This window comes from Polypterus senegalus, chromosome 6 (genome assembly GCF_016835505.1).
Source record: "Polypterus senegalus isolate Bchr_013 chromosome 6, ASM1683550v1, whole genome shotgun sequence".
Taxonomy (NCBI): domain Eukaryota; kingdom Metazoa; phylum Chordata; class Cladistia; order Polypteriformes; family Polypteridae; genus Polypterus; species Polypterus senegalus.
The window spans coordinates 108519334-108538938 of record NC_053159.1 but is presented as its reverse complement, the minus strand read 5'-3'; the positions used below and the strand labels follow the sequence as shown (position 1 = coordinate 108538938).

At 37.9% G+C, this 19605-nt stretch overlaps 1 protein-coding gene across 3 annotated transcripts in view; it reads left to right on the top strand.

Moving 5' to 3' along the window:
* Window positions 1–4048, top strand: part of bcas3 (BCAS3 microtubule associated cell migration factor) — an 846307-nt gene extending 842259 nt beyond the window's left edge. For all 3 annotated transcript variants that reach the window (XM_039756733.1, XM_039756734.1, XM_039756732.1), the window contains one exon: window positions 3138–4048. In XM_039756733.1, the coding sequence (XP_039612667.1) occupies window positions 3138–3286 (149 nt within the window). In that variant the 3' untranslated portion in view covers window positions 3287–4048. The remainder of the gene's footprint in view (window positions 1–3137) is intronic.
* Window positions 4049–19605: the final 15557 nt, after the last annotated feature.

The window sequence follows — 19605 nt, the reverse complement described above, 5'->3', positions numbered from 1 at the left end:
AATTTATTTTTTTTAATAATAACTTATTGTAATATTTTTTCTTTGCACTATGACTACAAACATTTTTTAAAAATGCATTTTGAGTGCAACCCACTCCCGCAATTTGTTGTTGGGTTAAAAAAATAAAGATTACAGAAAGAAAATGTTTCCTGACACAGCTTGTGGATTTCAATAATGAAAATGTCACATTTCACTCGGGGATTATCACAGGGACCTTGCTGATGATCATGTGGAGTTTAAAGTGGCCTAAACAGAACTTCATCTCATCCCAGAGTACATCTGTTGTGGCAGATGAAGTCTGCTAACAATTCATCTTATTCTGAAATCCTTTGCTGCAGGTAGCACAGTTCACTGGAAGCTAAAATCATCTTTACACTTTTAATCATTTTTAATTGATTGCAGTCTGTCAGTATAAGTGGAAAAACTGTGTTTTATGAGAGAAGCCGCTAGTTATGAAATTATTTTTTCAGATTGTCATTTATGTGCCCGATTTGACACCATATGAAGAGGATAATCTGCCATAACAGATTATTAGAAACATGGTCATGTGCATATTAAACATGGAAAAGCCCTCCCACAAATCACAGACACACCAAATGTAATCTAGCTGTAATAATCCTTACATGTTGTTTAAAACAAAAGATAAAAAACACATATAGCAATAAAGTGTTGCTTCATTGTTTGGCATGTTCTTTAAAGCAAAATTGATGGATAAGACTTGAGTTCTCCATATAGATGTGTTTTATTAGTTGGACGGGGTTTTGGGGTTGTTTGGAGTTACTTGTGGAATATGCAGATGTAAGCAGATGGCAGAATAAATCAGCAAGTATTTGTAGAGTGTGCACAATATATGTATTATATATGCAATATATAGACAACAACCCAATAGTTATAATGGGAATTTTCACTTGACATAAGGTCATTGATTTTTTTATTGGCATTTATACTCTAACCAAGCATGAAGGCAATATTTCTAAACAATGATACAGTATTTCATCAGTTTTACTAATAGGTGTTCATCTTTTTCTAGATGCAAAGCAGAAATAATCTAACATACAAAGAATATTCCCAAAAACAATTCAAACCTGATACATTGCAAAAGTGCTATTAACTGTTTCATTCACTTTTTTTTCAGTGCTAAAGTAAAGAAGAATGGAAACGTACTCCTTCCATCATTGAACAGGAAGTACTAATGACTGGCTGAGTTTAACTACTGAAGTTTAAATCACCAGCGTTACATATGAAGTTCTTTTGAGTCCTAGGTGTTTGTCTGCTATATTTTGAATAACCAGATCACTTTGCAGCACTTTGGTGATAATTGTATTTGTTTTTTAATTGTAATCACCAGATTACTATATGTGGGTAATAAACAACCTTCATTTCAATAATTGCACTTCTTAACTTGCTTTTTTATCATTGTCAGGTTTTCGTTTTTGGGTAATCACATCTGCAAGACATGCAGGTTAAGTTGATTGTTGCTGCTGACTGTGAGAGAGTGTGCTGGAGTGTGAATTGGCCCTGCAGGGCTGTTTCCTGCCTTCAGCCTAGTGCTGCTAGCATAGGCTTCAGCCCCTGAGACCCTAAATTGGATTATGCCTAATCGACTTGTTGCTTTTCTGTTGTAACCCACATACTCTCATTAATGTGTACTTTAAGAAACTCAACTTAAAACACTAAACATGAACAAGAAAATAAATGTTTTCATGTTAATTTCCTGGTTACTACCATAACCATTTATATCATAAAAGTTAATAGTTTCGAAAATAAATAATTGTGCAAGTTTGGCAAAACATAAACATTTTTTTTTGCTGGAATTAATGAAGTGGAAAAGCTTGTATCCGTAAGAAACCACTAGACGAGATATCATACTTAGATCAGCTAGTGAATCAAACAAATTAGATGAACAGTAAGAACTGCCTCTGATTTCTTAATGTTCAAATGCTTACTTGTGTCAGTTACAATGCATTCTGCACTAACAGAAAAAATCCTCTTTCTAAGCCTGTTATGTCGGCCTTCTATCCATTGTACGCTGCTTAATTTATCTCCTATTTCTGAAGGGTTACGACTTACTTTGTAGTACCATTCCCTGCTCAAGGAAATAAACAAAATTAATACTGAAAAGGAGCCGTTGCTCACTTCAGGTTGTCCCTGTCTCTGCTGTCAATGTTTGGTAGATCACAGTAAAATTATTTCTTTTTAATCAAAGCTATCTGAGTCATAGTATCTCTTAAACCTTTCAGTATGGTCTAAAAGGAGCCATATAGAAGCTAGCAGTTAAATTAACACATATGATTTTACTGTTTATATGGAATAATTAATAATAAATTAGCAGTAATTTATAGATTTCGATTTATAAGGTCAGAGTTTTTTATTCGATATAGCTTTATATGTGGTGTTTACTTTTTACTGGCTGTTGAAATGCTTCTTACAATTTCTTCATTCATGCACATTTTTCTATAATGCTTTTCTTTGATCCGTAATAAATTATGTTGGATTTACATCTAATCAGTGGATGATATTAAGTTACCCTTTCATCCTTTATTGCATTTGTTATATTGGTCTGTCTGTTGGCAGGGTGGCCTTGAATTGACATCATTTATAACAAATGTGGGGTACATGCACATAAAATTTGGTAGTGAGAAGTGAAGCACATAAACTTTTGGACTGTCGCATTTCCACGGTGCTCCAACAACCACGTCTGCACTTTCAGAAATGTAGTTTAATTCCCACATCATGAGCTAGGCATACATAAAACCTATTTAGGCATAAGAAATCAGATCCTCAGAGCAAACGAGAAACTAACTAAAAATAAATGTTAGATAGTTTTAACTATTAGCTGTATGTAATTAAAATAACTTTGTTAGTAGTGAATGTAGCCCCACATTTAATCCTCCTCAATACAAATTTGTTTTTGACAGTTTCAGGTAATGATTCATATTGTTGTTGTTCAACTTTCTTACACAATTATTATCTGTGTAATGTACATCTGCATTTTTCTTTTCTTTTCAGTGTTTTGTTTTAATGTGTTTGGGGTAAGACATAGGATAAATATATAAATAATATCACCTGCCAATTATACTTTTTATAAAGGAAAAATGATACTAGTAATTTCACTTTCTTGTTGTTTTAATTAACAGAGTTACAACGAGAAGGAAGCATTGAAACCCTCAGCAATAGCTCCGGTTCAACCAGCGGAAGCATTCCTCGCAATTTTGAGGGTTACCGTTCACCTCTCCCTACCAATGAGAATCAGCCTCTAAGCCTTTTCCCCACGGGATTTCCCTAAATTAGCCATCAAGGAAACTGCAATTTGACTCTTGGAAATTTCCTGCAGCTGGCTAGTGCAGCACAGCATCCACTGGATTGTCTCCGTTCAGATTATGTTATTCACTACACCCCATGTTTCTGGTAACTTTGTCCTGCCCCAAGATTACAAGATTTATTTGTGCTCAGAATATTAGTTACACTGTAGCAAAGATGTCTAATAAAGAAGAAAATGTTGGCTTGAATTAGACTACTATACTTTACAAAAAAATATTTTGGTAATTATTTTTTGATTTGTAAAAATCCCCCTATTGTATGCTCAGTATGAAGTTTATAACATTTACAAGTGCACATGAAAAGATACTTCTTTGGAAGTCATTTAGATGGCTTATTGGCAGTACTGTGAACTCCAGGGTGGCAGAGTCCAGGCAGTCAAGCTATTTAGACTGAATGTTTATTAAAGTATCAGAGTAGGAAGTAGTAATCAAAAGGTTGTAATAATGTTGAAGTGTATATCTTTTTTGTAAGCATGCTTAGCCTACTCATCTCATTTTATGTTTTATGTGTCAGCTCTGTACCTAGACTGACTTTCTGCATTTGTAAGGAGGTTGTTTAGGATGGCAAGGCTGGCACACTCTGTGTTAGGACTGTATGCAGTGCTGATGCATACAGAATGTGGAAATTAAAGGTCATACTGTAGGCTATCATGATTTTAAATACTACATATATTAATGAATCATTTCATCTAATTCTTTATTTAATAAAATAATATGGTACCAATAAATGATGCAGTAAAGCTTTTTTCAATTTTAAATGATCTATATCTGCATAAAATGTTTGTCGACTTTTATTCTATTAATTTCATTAGTCCCAATTTTACTATTTTCATTCAGATATTGAGTCTAAACAATGAATACTCCTGGATAAGATATGTTATTACTCGTCTGTCTTTTCTAAAGGATATACAGTAATGTGTTTGTCTAACGTTAAGGTGCCAAAAATTTTCATTTGCAGTTTTCTTTTTAAGAAATGCTGTCTTTTACATTTGTTTTTATTAAATCAGCTCTTTTTGTCTGCCAGCATCAAAAGTCCATGTTTAAGGTGTTTGGATTCCCTAAGAAAACAGCTAAAGATTAAGTAAATACAAACATAGTGCTTCTGATGTGCAGCACTGTCACCATTATAATGCATTGAATGCAAATGATGATACATAAATAGGTCCTCTTGCATAGTAAAACAATTAAAGACGTCAAGCATTTTGTTAAATGTAATTATTAAACATTTTTAATTAGGCACATTTACATTCATATGAAATCCTTCCATGTTATTTAGGTTCAGTTAAACTATTATGTCTGGACAGAATGGTATTCTACTCAATGCAGTTGAATGCATTGGTATCCAATCAATAATTATTGTTTTAAATGTTATTGTAATAAATTCAAGCAATGCAATATCTTAAAAATCATAAACCTAAACTATATTTCTTTAATAATGCACACTTGATATACATACTGTAAATACCTTAATGCATAATTATACATCTTAAAGGCTTTTTCTGTCTATTAATGTCATTTGAGATTTCAGGAGCTTAGGAGTAACTAGGAGTTTTGTTGGTTAATAAAACTTCAGATTTTAATAACAAGTAAGGTGAGAAGGTTGATTGTGTTTGCTAAGAGCTGTATGATGGAAAATACATTGTTAAATATACAACTTTTTAAGATTATCTCAAAAAGCAAAACCTAACTTTTGATTGTGCAACATGTGTTTCCGCACTGTGAGATATTCAGGTATCGGCATTGGGTCAACATAGGCAGCATAAAGGCTTGGACTAATCTGGAATTTGGTGAGGGCACCGTGTATTTGGAGTTAGAATATTCTCTCTCCAGCGTCTAGTTTTCTTTCACAGTCCAAACACATTCATGGGACTACTGTCTAACAGATTGTCCAGATCTCTTTCATGCCTTGGGCTCACCGCTGGCCTGTGGCTCCTCTCAGTAAGAAAGAAGTGGACATGAAGAAGAATTGCAGCATGGTGTGGAAAAGCTGCACTTTCTTTCTTTCTTTTCAAAGCAAGTAGACACTTCTACTCAAAATAATTCTAAAGGTAAGTTTAAATATTACAGTAAATGAAAAGTTTAACATAGTATATATATATATATATATATATATATATATATATATATATATATATATATATATATATATATATATATATTTAAATGTGCAAATATATTTAATACATAGTATATTCAGTATATAAAGCAAATGGTGCAAGATAAAAGCACCCTGGTGCAATTTGAATGTCCTGCTTGGTTTCCTTTCTATATGTTTTTTCTTTCATTGTCCTCAATAACAGTAGGTATGGAGCAGGTTATTACTTGTTAATGGTTAACTAATATTCAGAGCCAAATTTCTATCAGTAGTTATGTTACAATAATTTTTTTTTCTAATTCAACATTTAAACGACTAATGCATAGAAGATTACATAATTCAGACATTCACTGATCATTAAAATTGAATTGACAAATAAATATATATATAGTAAAGTGGCATGGTGGCACAAGGGATAGTGCTTCAACCTCACAGATCCCATGACCTGGGTATGAATCCTGCACCTGGTTGTTGTCAGTGTGGAACTGGCATGTTCTCCCTGTGTCTGTGTCCTTGGGTTTACCTGCCATATCCTCAAAGATGTGCGATTTAGGATCAAGGTTGATTGCAAATTGACCCTGTGTGATTATACGTGTGATTATACGTGTGTGTAAGTGGACCCATGATGCACTATCCAGGGTTGTTTCCTGACATTTATTTATTTATTTATTTATTTTTATTTATTAATTTTATTATAATCAATACATAGTAATCAAGTTTTTACAAAAAAAAAAGAATTATGCTAAGAACAGATCGATCCCCACCCTTGAGAGAGAGAGCAAGCCAAATGGTGTAAAATTTAAGGCTTGTAAAAAATACCTAAATCAACAAATTCTCTGTGCTTTATAAACTTATTTTAAAATATTACTGATTAGATCCTGCCATGTTTTGAAAAAGTCTGCACAGATCCTCTAACTGAGTATTTGATTTTTCCAATTTCAAATAATATAACACATCAGTTTCCCACTGACTTAAAGAGGAGAGTTTGGGTTCTTCCAGTTTATCAGAATAAGTCTGCGTGCCAACAGTGTAGTGAATGCAATCACAATTTGTTTGTCTTTCTCCACTTTAAGACCCTCTGGAAGAACCCCAAACACAGCTGTTAATGGGTTAGGAGGGATTGTGAGTCCAAGACTGTCTGAGAGGTAATTAAAATGTTGGTCCAGAATAATGTTAATTTGGTGCAGGCCCAGAACATGTGACCCAGTGAGGCTGGGGCTTGGTTGCAACGTTCGCAGGTTGGATCATGCCCTGGAAACATTTTGAGAGTTTTAGTCGAGACAGATGTGCTCGATATATAATTTTGAGTTGTATAATTGTATGCTTTGCATATGGAGCTTGAGTGAATTCTCTGCATTGCTACTTTCCACTCCTTTTCTGATATATTAATTGAGAGGTCATTTTCCCAGTGTCCTCTTGGATCTTTGAAAGGAAGGGATTGTAAAAGGATTTTATATATTGTAGAGATGGAGTCTAACTCCTTGAAATTGAGCAATACTTTTTCCAGCGTGGATGAGGGTGCAAGATGAGGAAAATCTGGAAGGTTCTGTTTAACAAAGTTCCTGATTTGAAGATAGTGAAAGAAATTTGTAGCTGGAATGTTAAATTTGGACTGTAATTGTTCATAGGATGCAAAGGCGTTGTCTATATAAAGATCTCTAACAAGTTAATTCCAAATTTTTCCAGATATTAAAAACTGCATATGTTTGTGAGGGTTGAAAGAGGTGGTTCTTTTGCAGGGTGCCACAGAAAGAAGCTTCTCCGTCTTAAAATGCTTTCTACATTGGTTCCAGATTCTAAGTGAGTGGAGCACAATTGGGTTATTAGTGTATTGCCGATAGCGTGTGTTTATTGGAGCACAGAGCAGGAATACAAAGAAGTACTGCAGGATTTTACTTCTATTGCGGTCCATGCCTGTGTATGTTCTTCTATTTGTGTCCAGGTTCTTATCGCCTGTATATTTGCCCAGTAATAAAACTGGAAGTTAGGTAGAGCCATGCCGCCTTCTGCCTTTTGTCTTTGTAGGGTCGCTCTTTTGATGCGTGGATGTTTAGAATTCCAAATAAATGAGGTTATTGTTGAATCTAATTGCTTAAAGAACGATTTATTAATGTATATTGGTATGTTTTGAAATAAAAAGGAGCTTAGGAAGAATATTCATCTTAACAGTGTTAATTCTTCCAGCTAGTGTGAGATGAAGGGTTGACCATCTATGCAAGTCTTGTTTAATTTTTTCCATGCAGACACGAAATTTTGTTGATATAGAACTTTATGTTTACTTGTGATGTTTACCCGAGGTATTTAAACTGTTCTGCAATGATAAAAGGAAGGGTGTCTAATCTAATATTATATGCTTGTGAATTCACGGAAAGAGTACACTTTTATTCAGATTAATTCTGAGACCAGAGAGCTTTTGAAATTCTGTGAGTGCTGCTAAGACTGCAGGCACAGAATTTTCTGGGTCCGATATATACAGTACCATGTCATCTGCATATAATGAGATTTTCTGTTCCAGTCCTTCTCTGCTAATCCCCTTTATCTGATCAGTATTTCGACAATGTATTGCCAGTGGTTCAATGGCAATTGCAAACAGCAGTGGTGACAAAGTGCATCCTTGTCTTGTGCCACGTTCTAGTTTAAAGTAGTCTGAGCAAATGTTATTGATGCAAACTGAAGCTTCTGGGTTAGTATACAGTAATTTAATCCATGCACAAATGTTCGGGCCAAACCCAAACTTCTCCAAAATAGTAAAAGGTATTTCCATTCAATCATGTCGAAAGCTTTTTCTGCATCCAATGATAATAATATTTCTGGGGTGTTTGATTTAGTTGGTGAGTATATTACATTAAACAGGCGTCGAAGATTTGAAGATAAGTGTCGGCCCCTAATAAATCCAGTTTGGTCTTGTGATATTACCGAGGGGAGCACTTTCTCCATCCTTCTAGCTATGATTTTAGAGAGTATTTTAACGTCGTTATTCAGAAGTGAAATTGGTCTGTATGATGCACATTGTAATAAGTCCTTATTTTGTTTTGGAAAGACAGTGATTAGTGCTTGGCGAAAGGTTTGTGGAAGAGATTGGTTATCTCTGGCTTCTGTAAATGTTGCTAATAGGAGGGGAGCTAGCTGAGCGGAGAATTTCCTGACATTTAACATCAGTGCTGGAGGGATAGCCCCTGGCACCACTGTGTCCCTGATTTGGATTAGGCCTATTTGAGAATGTTATGTTTTATTATTTATTTATTTATTCTTCAGCAGAAAGTCAGAGCATCCTCATTATAGTACAGAATGCCACTGATGCACATACTGTACATAAAGAGAGATACTGTAGATAATGCATACCCATTCAGTTGAACTCAGAATCGCATCATACAGTATTTGACAGAAGATTTGAAGAAAACAATGCACAAATTACTGAAAATGGTGTTTTTTTAAATACAAAGTAACAATTGTGTTCAGATTAAAATATAAAGTACTCTGTTTAGAATCATACTTAAACCTAACCTAATTCCAGCATTCACCTATCTTTTTTTTTAAGCCTTGTAAAATGTCTTTCTCAAGCATTTCTGAAAACAAGTTAGATTCCCAACTCAAGGCAATAATTGCAGTGTCAGAAGGTGTGACCAGGCAGCCATTGTCACTCCCTCATAATGTTAATAAATACAAGCAAGGGTAACCTCTTCTTCTGTTGGACTGAGAGACCTGACATATGCAGTCAGAAGTTAATATTTTATTATTACAAAAAGTTAATATTCTATTAATGTTAAGAACTCCCCCAGTTTCCATTACCAGTTCCCAGGTGAAAGTTTAGTAACCACTGCTGACAGTAAAAAATATTGACAGTGTCCTTTGAGGTATATGTTTACTTTAAAACAGACAATTAATAAGTTGTGGAATATTTGTAAAAATGTTTGAAAAAGCAAATTTGACAATTGTAGTAATACATTTTCTCATTAGCATCTGAAATGCTTTACTTCTGTTATACTATAGTGAAAGCAGTTTTGTATAATACTGGAGTAGAGACCACTGCTTATATTTTTACTAAAGGCAATTTGTTCACTTGGCATAATAAGCACCCAGCATCCATGTCTGGGTGACAAACACAATTATTTCTATGTTGACAATAGTTTTAGATTATACCCAAAGGAATCAGAAGAAATTTCACAATAGGAAATAAATTGTAATTTGTTAAACGTGTTAATGTATCCAACAAAAATAGTGTACATTGCGTAATTTAAGTCACAAAAGTTCAAAAAAGCCAATTCTGTTGTTTTATTTTGTTTTTTTTTTTTATTCATTTGTTTGTTTTCTGTTTGCACTGGCTAGCGCTGCCACCACGGTGTCCTGGCCTCAAGCCTGTGTGCTGTTAGTACGTTCTCCCAATGTCCACATAGATTTTCTGTTTCATATTCAGACTCACATTCAAGAAATGAATGGACTGAAAAGCCGGCAAAGTCCAGGCTTTGTGTGCTTTTTATGAGTTTAGGGCACACGAATCTGCTCCAGGGGTACTCACTTTATCACTGCAATGCACCACCAAACGCTCAAACTGTTAATTTGTATTTTTACATTTTATGCATGAGATCATTCACAATACCTGTGACATTTGGTGATTTAATTTATTATTTTTATTAAGCTTTATAATGTCTAAACCTATATTTCCCATTCCTCAACATTGTGGCATCTTCTGTTTTCATTTTTTTTTTTTGTTTTTTTTATTTTTGTATTAAATTAATGCTGTTCTGAATAAGATATCTTAAAAAATGTCAGAATTAGGATTTCAATTTCTGATTTATCACCGCAACGACAATACTAGCAATGTGTCAACTTGTAACAGCAAAATATGATATTACAAATAAAGATTGGTTTACATGCCACATAGTAAGCCACAAAATGCCCTGCACTGCAGCGACAGAAATATGAAGGACATTAAGCCGGGCCTGACCAAAGCTGAATTTCTTAAAATGACTACGGACTTCGTGGTGGCAATGAGCTGGTGAAGCGGGAGTCGCTGCCCCCTGTTTTCTTCTGCAAGTCAGCACTATAAAACCACTGCGTTGACATGGAGGCGATCGCAGTTACACTCTCTTGGATAAAGGCTCCAACCTGCTGTACTGAATGAAACGTTACATTGGGAAAACAACCGGAGTGAGGTAGAGAGTCGGTCTTTGAAACTTCAGATGGTCATAATTCTGCTGAAGACACAGCCAATGAGTGATTTAGGATCCTACAATCTTGGTTAGAAGACCTCTGAGTTGACCTTTCCATCCAAAAAAAAAAGATGAAAAAGCAGTTGAAAAATTTGTCATTGTCATGCTAAGACTAAAACGTTAGAACAAAAGGAAGGCCAATATCGTTGTAACTTTAGCAGAGTTGCTTCAAGAATGCACAGTAAGATAAGCTGATGCACAAGACCAGACAGGATTTTGGAGTGCGCCATAAGTGGTAAGTAGCGCTGCAGTAAAGAGACCAGGGTTCACATCACTGTGTAGAGTTTGCATGTTCTCCCTGTACGTGTGTGGGTTTCCTCCCACTGTCCACAGACATGCAGGTTAGGTGAACTGATGACACCAAATTGGCCCTAATGTGTGTGTATTTACCCTGCAATGGACTCGCACCCCGTCCAGGGTTTGTTCCTTCCGTGGGCCTTACAGCAGCTGGGAGAGGCACCCCCCGCAAGCCTCATCTAGATTAAGCAGGTTAGAAGTTGACATGACATATGATAAAGTAGTGGACAAACTTCAGTCACATCCGTGGATCTCAGCCTAACTCAGCTATGCTACTGAGAATTAAAGGTTCAAAGTTTGGGAGTCCTTCAGCTTTAGTAGGTTGCAGAAAGAAACGAGGCATTAAAAACTGCTCTGCACAGTTTGAAAAGATTATAAGCTCGTTTTTAGATTCTTTATAGAAAAATCTGGCAAATAAATAATCATTCTTGTCCTTATTACTTTCCTGCCATGCTAAGTATTTAAATGTATTATGCAAGCCTATGAAATTTTCACCTCCTGGATTACAATTCATTTAAAACAAACCAGCCAGATTTCCAAGGATATCATCTGCCGCTGTTTATTAGAATTAATGCCACTGAGGAAAATAGGATGCACCTTGAATTCCTGTGAAGTGAGTAATCTACTTTATCGTGCTAATACGGAGGATACCTCGCTTCCAACAAATGGCGCTGCCCTGTGCCAGAAGAAGGCTCTACTGATGTCCTCCACTGTCCTGAACTGCCAACAGTCCTTATGTGGTCAGGCGGTGGATTTTCAGAAATGCTGTATTTATCTGCCTTTGCTGGGCCGGCTCCTGCTGCTCCTCTATTTATTATGCAGGACACGGAACGCTTCTACTCATTTTTTTTTTTTCTTTTCAAACCTCTTATGATTTCACTTGGGACAGAAGTACTCTAAGGTGGGTTTCCTGAATTTTAACAAGCTTATTGGCATTTTATTGTGTCTTAAAGTAAATATCAAGAGCAAGAGCACCAGCCATTTTACAGACCTCAGGTAGAGCTGTCAACAACTCTGCTGCATATTGACATTTTTCAAAGTTGGGCTACAGAGAGGGTTTTCACAATTTGTGAATGCTGGTCTGTATGTGAGATGACCACAGAAAAATGTAAGTGGATTTGGAGTCCCTTGCTCTGCTCAATGTCTCCTCACCAAGCAGGAATTAGCAATTAGCAACTGGATGGGAATTCTGATGGGCCTTTTCAGACCTTAAATGACTCCCATTCTAGATGAACGTCAAATTACAGAGACGCTGGCGAGAGCGAGCAGACTTTGGGTTTAAGTTTGAATGCAGTCCAAGTGATTCTGAGACTACAGTGCAATTTGCTCTCATAAGAAAAGAGGAGAGGTAATGCAAATGATTGACTGAAGCAAGTTGATGGTAAACATCCATGCACTGGTGCCCACTGCAGAAAACCTGACGCATTCTCGGCTGAGTTTTTGTTAAGAAATTTTTTTTTTTTTTTAAATGTCAAGGTGGAAAACATTTCAAAGAGACAGAATGTGTTTTTTCTGCTTGAGTTTTTGACACAGTATAATCTGATAAGAACGTGGACTTGGTGGAATATAAGAAAAGGAAATGTAACAGAATGAGTATAGGTGTGTATGGATGGTGAGTGGAATAAAGTGCTGGATAGGCGTAAAACATTGTAGCTATCTATAATATTTGTTTGGTTTTTTTTTCAAAACAGTTGAATGAATAAGTAAGTTTTGATGGTCTTCTTTAATCATATTCAGGTTTCACAGACGGGCGAGCTACAAAATGCCAAACAATTGGACGTGTGCATCCCAGCCGCTATTCAACTGGGAAGTTGTTATTGAGCACATGCTTTGACTTTAAATGGTTTGTATCACATGACTTCTTGTTATTCACCTATTAAAAATACCTTTCTTACTGTCACCGAGAATGGCCTCTTGTAGAATGACCTGAGTGAAGACTTGTGCCCACCACAACCTCACACCTAACCTAACATTCTCTAAGGCCAATGAAGAGACCCTACAAGATATGCTCAGCAGCCACCTAAGTGATGCACTCCTTCTGTCTTAGGGGATTCATCATTTCTGTAACAATGTGGCTTTGCCATTAAGTTACCAGACATGTCTGTGACCCCTTTAAACTTCATTAAAAAGTTTAAAATGAAAATCTCTAACTCCTTTCAAGGAAGCACACACGACATAAAATGATGATGTATTGGCGATTTCAGGGAGCTTCACGGCTTCCATACAGTTGCTCCCAGTTCTTTTTAGTACAATAGTAATGGATGGAAAATGCAAAATGTGCATAGTGATTGAATTTTCGTTTGTTTTCCCTCGTTTTCTTGCACTCAATCTGAAAGAAGTGACATCAATAACGGCCGGTTAATGTTTCTTGCACGTTTTCCTTGCGATCGCAGCTGCTGGTGCCTCACTCAGACTGCCGTCATTTTCTGTTCCCAGTACTTCTGACCAGTTCGATCAGCTCAACAAAATGGTAAGTCCTTCGACTTGGTAGACTGGCAGTGTGCCCGCCATCACGAGCGTTCGGGGGTCCCGCGCGGTGTGCCACTTCGCAACAAAACTTAACAAAGTAATAAAAGAAAAGCGCGGACACTTCACCTCTCCGGATCAGCTTTGGAATTGTAAAGGAAACGTGGCCATTTCTTCACATTACAAGATATAACTTAAATCCTTTGAGCCAGCGTTTCATTTTTCAAACACTGTAATCGACAAAAGTAGAGGAAATGCAATCATTGCTGTCTTATGTTTGTCTGCTGTATTTATTCCCACTAAAACTTTGCTCTCTCCAAGCAATTGCTTTGACTTCACATTTAAATGCCATCGGGAAGGCGCAGAGAGGGTTCGCTACCTGACCCGGTGATTTGTCCCACCTCCTTCTTTGCCCATTTTTGATATATTTTACGACTTCTTCGTGATTTGCAGAAGATTTATAAGGGCTCTGCTAAACCCAGGAACGTTATTTCATTAAGATTCTCCGCCTGGACCACTAAGATCTCTTATTACTAGATGACAAATCCCACCTTAAATTATTAGTTCCACGGTTTCTTCAGGGTTAATCGGGTCGCCAGAAAGGAACAGAGTTTGGCAGAACATTCTCAAGATGCTTAATCCAATTCAGGGGGCGCCTTAGGGGCAGCGCCGGGGGCCGCCTTACAATGACAGGCAGACCACTCGACACCGACACGGGGAGAACGTGCAGACTACACACGGGCGGTGGCTCTTAATATCAGGGCTCATTACTGGACAGCGTGGGGGCCTCGTAGAATCAATGCATTCTGGGAAGGGTTTATTTGCATATGAAGTTGGTTCTTTGGGCTTTGACAATGGATAAAACAAAACGATTTAATGGGTCGTCGGCTATCAAGCAGGACCTAACAGATCATGAAATACTAAACTTAGCATGCGTGGTTGTATGCAGCAAAACTCCTTTTTAAAAACAATCGTTAAATTACATATTTGTTCTCATCTTTTTGCGGTTATTTAACTAAACTAAAAGATTCCTTATGGAACCCTCATGTGGATGGTTCTTTTGGGAAACAAAACTGGTTGCCCAATGTCATCGCTCTGAAGAGTCACCTTTATTTTTAAGAATGTGAGGCTGCGCCGTCCCAACAAGAAAGTCGTTATTATTCGTATTATTGTCATTTTAAAAATCGCTTTCGAAAAGCAAAATTGAGGAGTGAATAATCACGATAAGTCAGCCGATTTGCCAGGCAATTCTAAAGCATTCTGCGCAGCTGCGCCGGCTGTCCTGTTAACAGCTGCTCCTCCGACAGTCCCTTTAAAACATTCGCAAGATCTGAGCGTGACTCGATCATTTGACAAAACGCAACAAGGTAGACAAAATAGCAGATTGCTATCGATGTGGATGTCTACGCTCTTGCACGTCCTGTTTACCAGAGCAAGCAGGGCTGGTGGAGGGAAAGGGGGGCACAATGCTGTCTGGGCATTCAACACCTCGGACCCTTTCCTGCGCTCTTAATTATATTAAAGTTATAAATTAAAACAAAAAGGCGGTGAAATCAAACAGGAAGCAGCACCCCGTACTTACACAGTGTAAAATGGAGGCCGGTGAAATGTTGCTCACAAAAGCATCTGAAAGCTGTCCTGCAGGCCTAGAAGATGCCCCTGCCTCAACATCAGCTTTAGTAATACGCTTTGGGTTAGCGAGAAGCCGCAGCCTAACTTGAGAGCACCGAGTGTGAGGCAGGGACCGACATCAGGGGGGCAAATTTACTCACACGGCGACCTGAACGGCCAAGCGTGGGTCATCGTTGTGTATAATAAGATGGGCAATTAATTTATACACATGTATATATGGAGTCCGGGTATTCTTGCCTCACGCCCCTTCATTACTGGAATGGGCTGCGGCTGCCCGGCTAATCGGATTAGAAAACTGTACGGATGAATGAATTGATCGATATGTACTGTGTATCAGGTAGATATAAAAATACACCACAACTTCATCCAGTAGATGAGCCAGTCCTAGACGGGACGCCTGAGTTACCACCGACACCACATCAACCAATCGTGCCGTGTTATCCGTGACCCTGCGAAGGACACGTAAAGTGCTTTATCTTTGAGAAAACGTGCAACAAACCGATGCAAACGGCGATGTGCTGCGCCACCTGTTGCATTGCCATCATCCTCAAGGCCAGCGTGTGACATACGCGACGAGATCCGAATTAATCCCTCTGTTAGATTATCGATTCACGGAAAAACAAAATAAAATTTAAAAAAAAAGACAAAAGGTAGAAGTGGTTGGCAGAAAACGAACTGCATTGTCGGTAAGCTACAAAGTGTGGCAGATGTGTGTAGTTGACAAGCTTCACTGCCTTTCACCTTTCACCGACAATATGCATAAAACGAATATCTCACTGCAGCAATTCCATCTAAAATAAATTGATTTTGCACCACCTTTATGCAGAATGACAACTTTTAAAATTTGTTCAGACAGAAAGAAAAAATAACTCAGAAACAAAAAGAGCACTTAAGTGTGCTGGCCATGCAGCGGACTGGGAATTTTAACCCGCACCGTTTAATGCGGGATGTGTGATTAATTCCGTTACATACGCACGTGAGGCGTTATATAAAACATATATTTTATAGCCAGTGAATGTTATTAGCGTGTGATTAACCTTCACCTTAGATGCACTGTAAATAATCACTTGTCATTCCCCATCCTCTAAAACTGCCCTCGATGCCGATGCCATTAATTCTAAAGGACAAACTGAAGAGCTGTGTATCTCTTTCTATTTTGCGTGCCTCTTCAGATCCAAGTATGATTTATCAAAACTGTTTTGTGTCGGCTAAACCTGTTTGCGAAATGCTTCCTGAAAGTGTTTATGTCAGGCACAGCTTTCTATTTAGGCGCAGGAGACAGATGGGTTGGTTGATGTTTAAAATGTTATTGTTTAAACTTGGCAGCATCTTTTAAATACTTTGCAGCTACAAACTTGTAAACATTTATCCCCCCTGTCTCCCCCCCTAAACGCTAATCACCATCGTGTCACTGAAAGCGGCCACTGACAGATTTCTTCATCGCACGCATCGCGGACTTGATCAACGCGTGAAACGCCCGCTCCCGGTGCTCGCAGCTCATGCAGACGTCGCCCCTTTGTGGCTCCGTGGCCCGCTGGCGCACACGACTTGGCTCCGCCGAGCTTTGGCGGCTGCTCTCGGGGCTCGCTCGGCCAGCAATAGCAGCTGTGCCGGAACCCCAGCGCACAAGACGCCGCCGCCGCCCCCCAAACTCGTCACTTTTCTGTCCATAAATCAAATGAACGACACGGCAGGCGACCGTTTCGGGTTTTCTTCGATCATCACACAAGGAAATCGGTTTGCCGAAGACACGCGGATGCTGAATGTGGCGTCTCTTTAGTGGGAAAAATAAATACTGATAAAAAGTTTTGCGTCGAAGGGCAGTACAAGTGCACTCGGGCAGAAGTCTGCTGCTGCCTCTCAGAGGTTTCTGTGAAGCCAGGATTTCTTTTCCGACGTTTCAAATCTTTGAGTCACAAAAGTCCTGCAGTTCTTCTTGGGCGTTTTAATACGGCGGATGAGATATAAGACGTGTGTATATATAATAGCGTTTATGGATGTGTCCCACGTCTCCTTCGAGAAAGAAAAAGCGCACAGTTGTGACGTTTCCATCACGTCGTTTTATTTTGCAGATAAATAATCCACAAGACCGCCACAAAAAGAGTTTATTTTTTAAACTAACACGAATAAAATAAAAACAACAACAAATAAATAAATAAATAAGCGGGTTTGAAAAGTGTTCATTTTCCAAACTTCTAGTTAGTGAACTAAGTAAATTAAAATCCATAAAATATTCTATTTTGTGACTCTTCGGGGAACTCAATAAAATAAAGCTTCCTTATTGCCAAGAAAAACCCTCGCACGAAGTTTACTGCAGAAACAACATTAATGGAAAAAGATCTCCTAAAATAACACGGCTTTCTGAACCGTGTATGGAGACCGTCATTTTGACAATATTTTAAAGTACACTTCCTTTATCAGATTGTATTGGTTTATGGATGTTATTTTACCAGGATGAGAAAAAAATATATTTATGAAAGAGTTGTGGTGACAGTTGCATTTTTATTTTTAAGGCGGGTTTTTAACAGTACAGATGTTCAAAAGAGAGAAAAGAAAATAAACAGATTTGTGACTGACAGACATAACCGCACGCGAATGACTTTAGTGACACGCCAGTTTTGCTGTGCCCTTATAGCGCCTACGCTTCAATGACAAGACATTCAGAATATAATAAAACCTCATTGACATCGCTAAATAGCACATCTTTAAATTATTAGCCCAAATCCCTGTCCATAAAATCTTTATTACCTGCCCGATGCCTTTGTCCCCACCATCATTTTGGAAAACAGGCGTCTGTGACGCGTCAAACAGTCCCGGGCACCTGGGCAGGCGGGGACCGCGCGACCTGCTCTGCCCATCCCGTTTAAAGTGTGGCGATCGGCGGAGTGAAGAAAAGCCCCAAGAAGGCTTCAAAAGCAAATGTGTGCCGTTCACATATTTAGGCTCAAAAGATTTTAAAGCACTTTCAAGATACTTTTTAGCATTCTACGAAATAACTGCATGACATAAAGAATAGCTGGCGTTTAGGGCTTTATGTTTTAGTGCCAATGGCGAAAGACGTGCTGCTCGTTCGGTATTAAATGTTAGTAAATTAATTCAAGACAATCTGACGCATAAAATGCCAAAATTCGGATTATTAGTTTTTTTTTTTTTCTTCATGAAAACCATTTTTGTTGTTCCATATTAAAAGACAGCAACTTAATTTCGCTTTTACATTTTCTGTGGCGTAATATTTCATAAATTAAAGAAATACCTTGCTGTCTGTTTTTATAGTATCTATTTTATATAGTACTAATCATTTCTATCTATCTATCTATCTATCTATCTATCTATCTATCTATCGCTGCTGTAATCCCATTAAAATATTGTTTTATCATCTGGTAAAATGCCATATCTGATATTATTGTTTCAGACTCATTCTTCCCGCTGTTGCACACCTCTAATTTGTGTTTTCTTAAATTGGAGGATATGCTGAGATTTTAACGGGATTCCATTCTCAAATTAAAGCCACGTTATTTTTCGTGAATCGCCTTCAGTCAGCATAATCAAGTTTGTGTCTAAGAAGTCTTTCTTGGTCCATTTCGCAGATCTGTCCTAAACTACAAGTTCTGTTCATGGCAGCCTGACGCTGGACAAAAGATTAAAGCAAATTAGAACCATCTATCTAATCAGCTACTTGTTTGACTTTAAAGGTAGCCATGAAGACGTGTATTTTCACCTGCGTAGGCTATAACATCTCCCCGGCCCGTTTATCTGGACCCTGGAGTAACGCGGACAAAGAAAGGCAGAGGGAGAGAGGCGCTATAAAACACGCGATGTGCCGGAGCCGCAGGTAGATTCTTGCCCAGTTTATATGATTTCAGTTACCCCAAATCTTGTCGAAGATGTCTGTTTAATTGTGAATCGGGATGGCGTTAGATCCCTGGAGAACTGACCCAGAATTTGATCAACCCATACAAAGATTTGTAGCATCTTTTAAAAAGCGGAACAATTTTCTTCTCCTGCAGCACCGGACCTGCATTTTTTTTTTAATTGGACTCTAAACCAATGGAATTAATTCATAAAATGGAAAAGAAATACAGCAGCTTTAAATTAGACGTGACCTACTACAGTTTTGGAAATGTTGGACATTCATTTCACAAGCACATCTTTTTACTTTTTCTTAGTCTACTTCAAAAATCAGTTTGTAGAGGTGTGAAGCTGGCGGTGGCTGTTAGGAGAAATTCAAACACTATTTAGCAAGTACAACAGGTCCGGATATTTCTTCTGTAGGTGTGGTCATTTTACGATTTGTTTTTTTTTTTAATCACAGAACCCAAATAACCTTCAGCAAGTGTCGATTTGCTTCGTCTCGATTGAGTCCGTCCCAGGTTGTCCATCAGACCGAACCTTCCACATGGACTTAGTTTGTTCGGAGGCTGAGAAGAGAAGACAGGAGCGCACGGCTGCTGGGGGTCAACAGGTGAGGGGCCTTGGGCTTATGGGAAAGTGCGCTTACAAAAGACTACATAGCAGCTAAAATCGCGACTGAAAAATTGAAAATGGCGATATTTCCAATGCACGCACCAACGCCATTCTTTCTGGA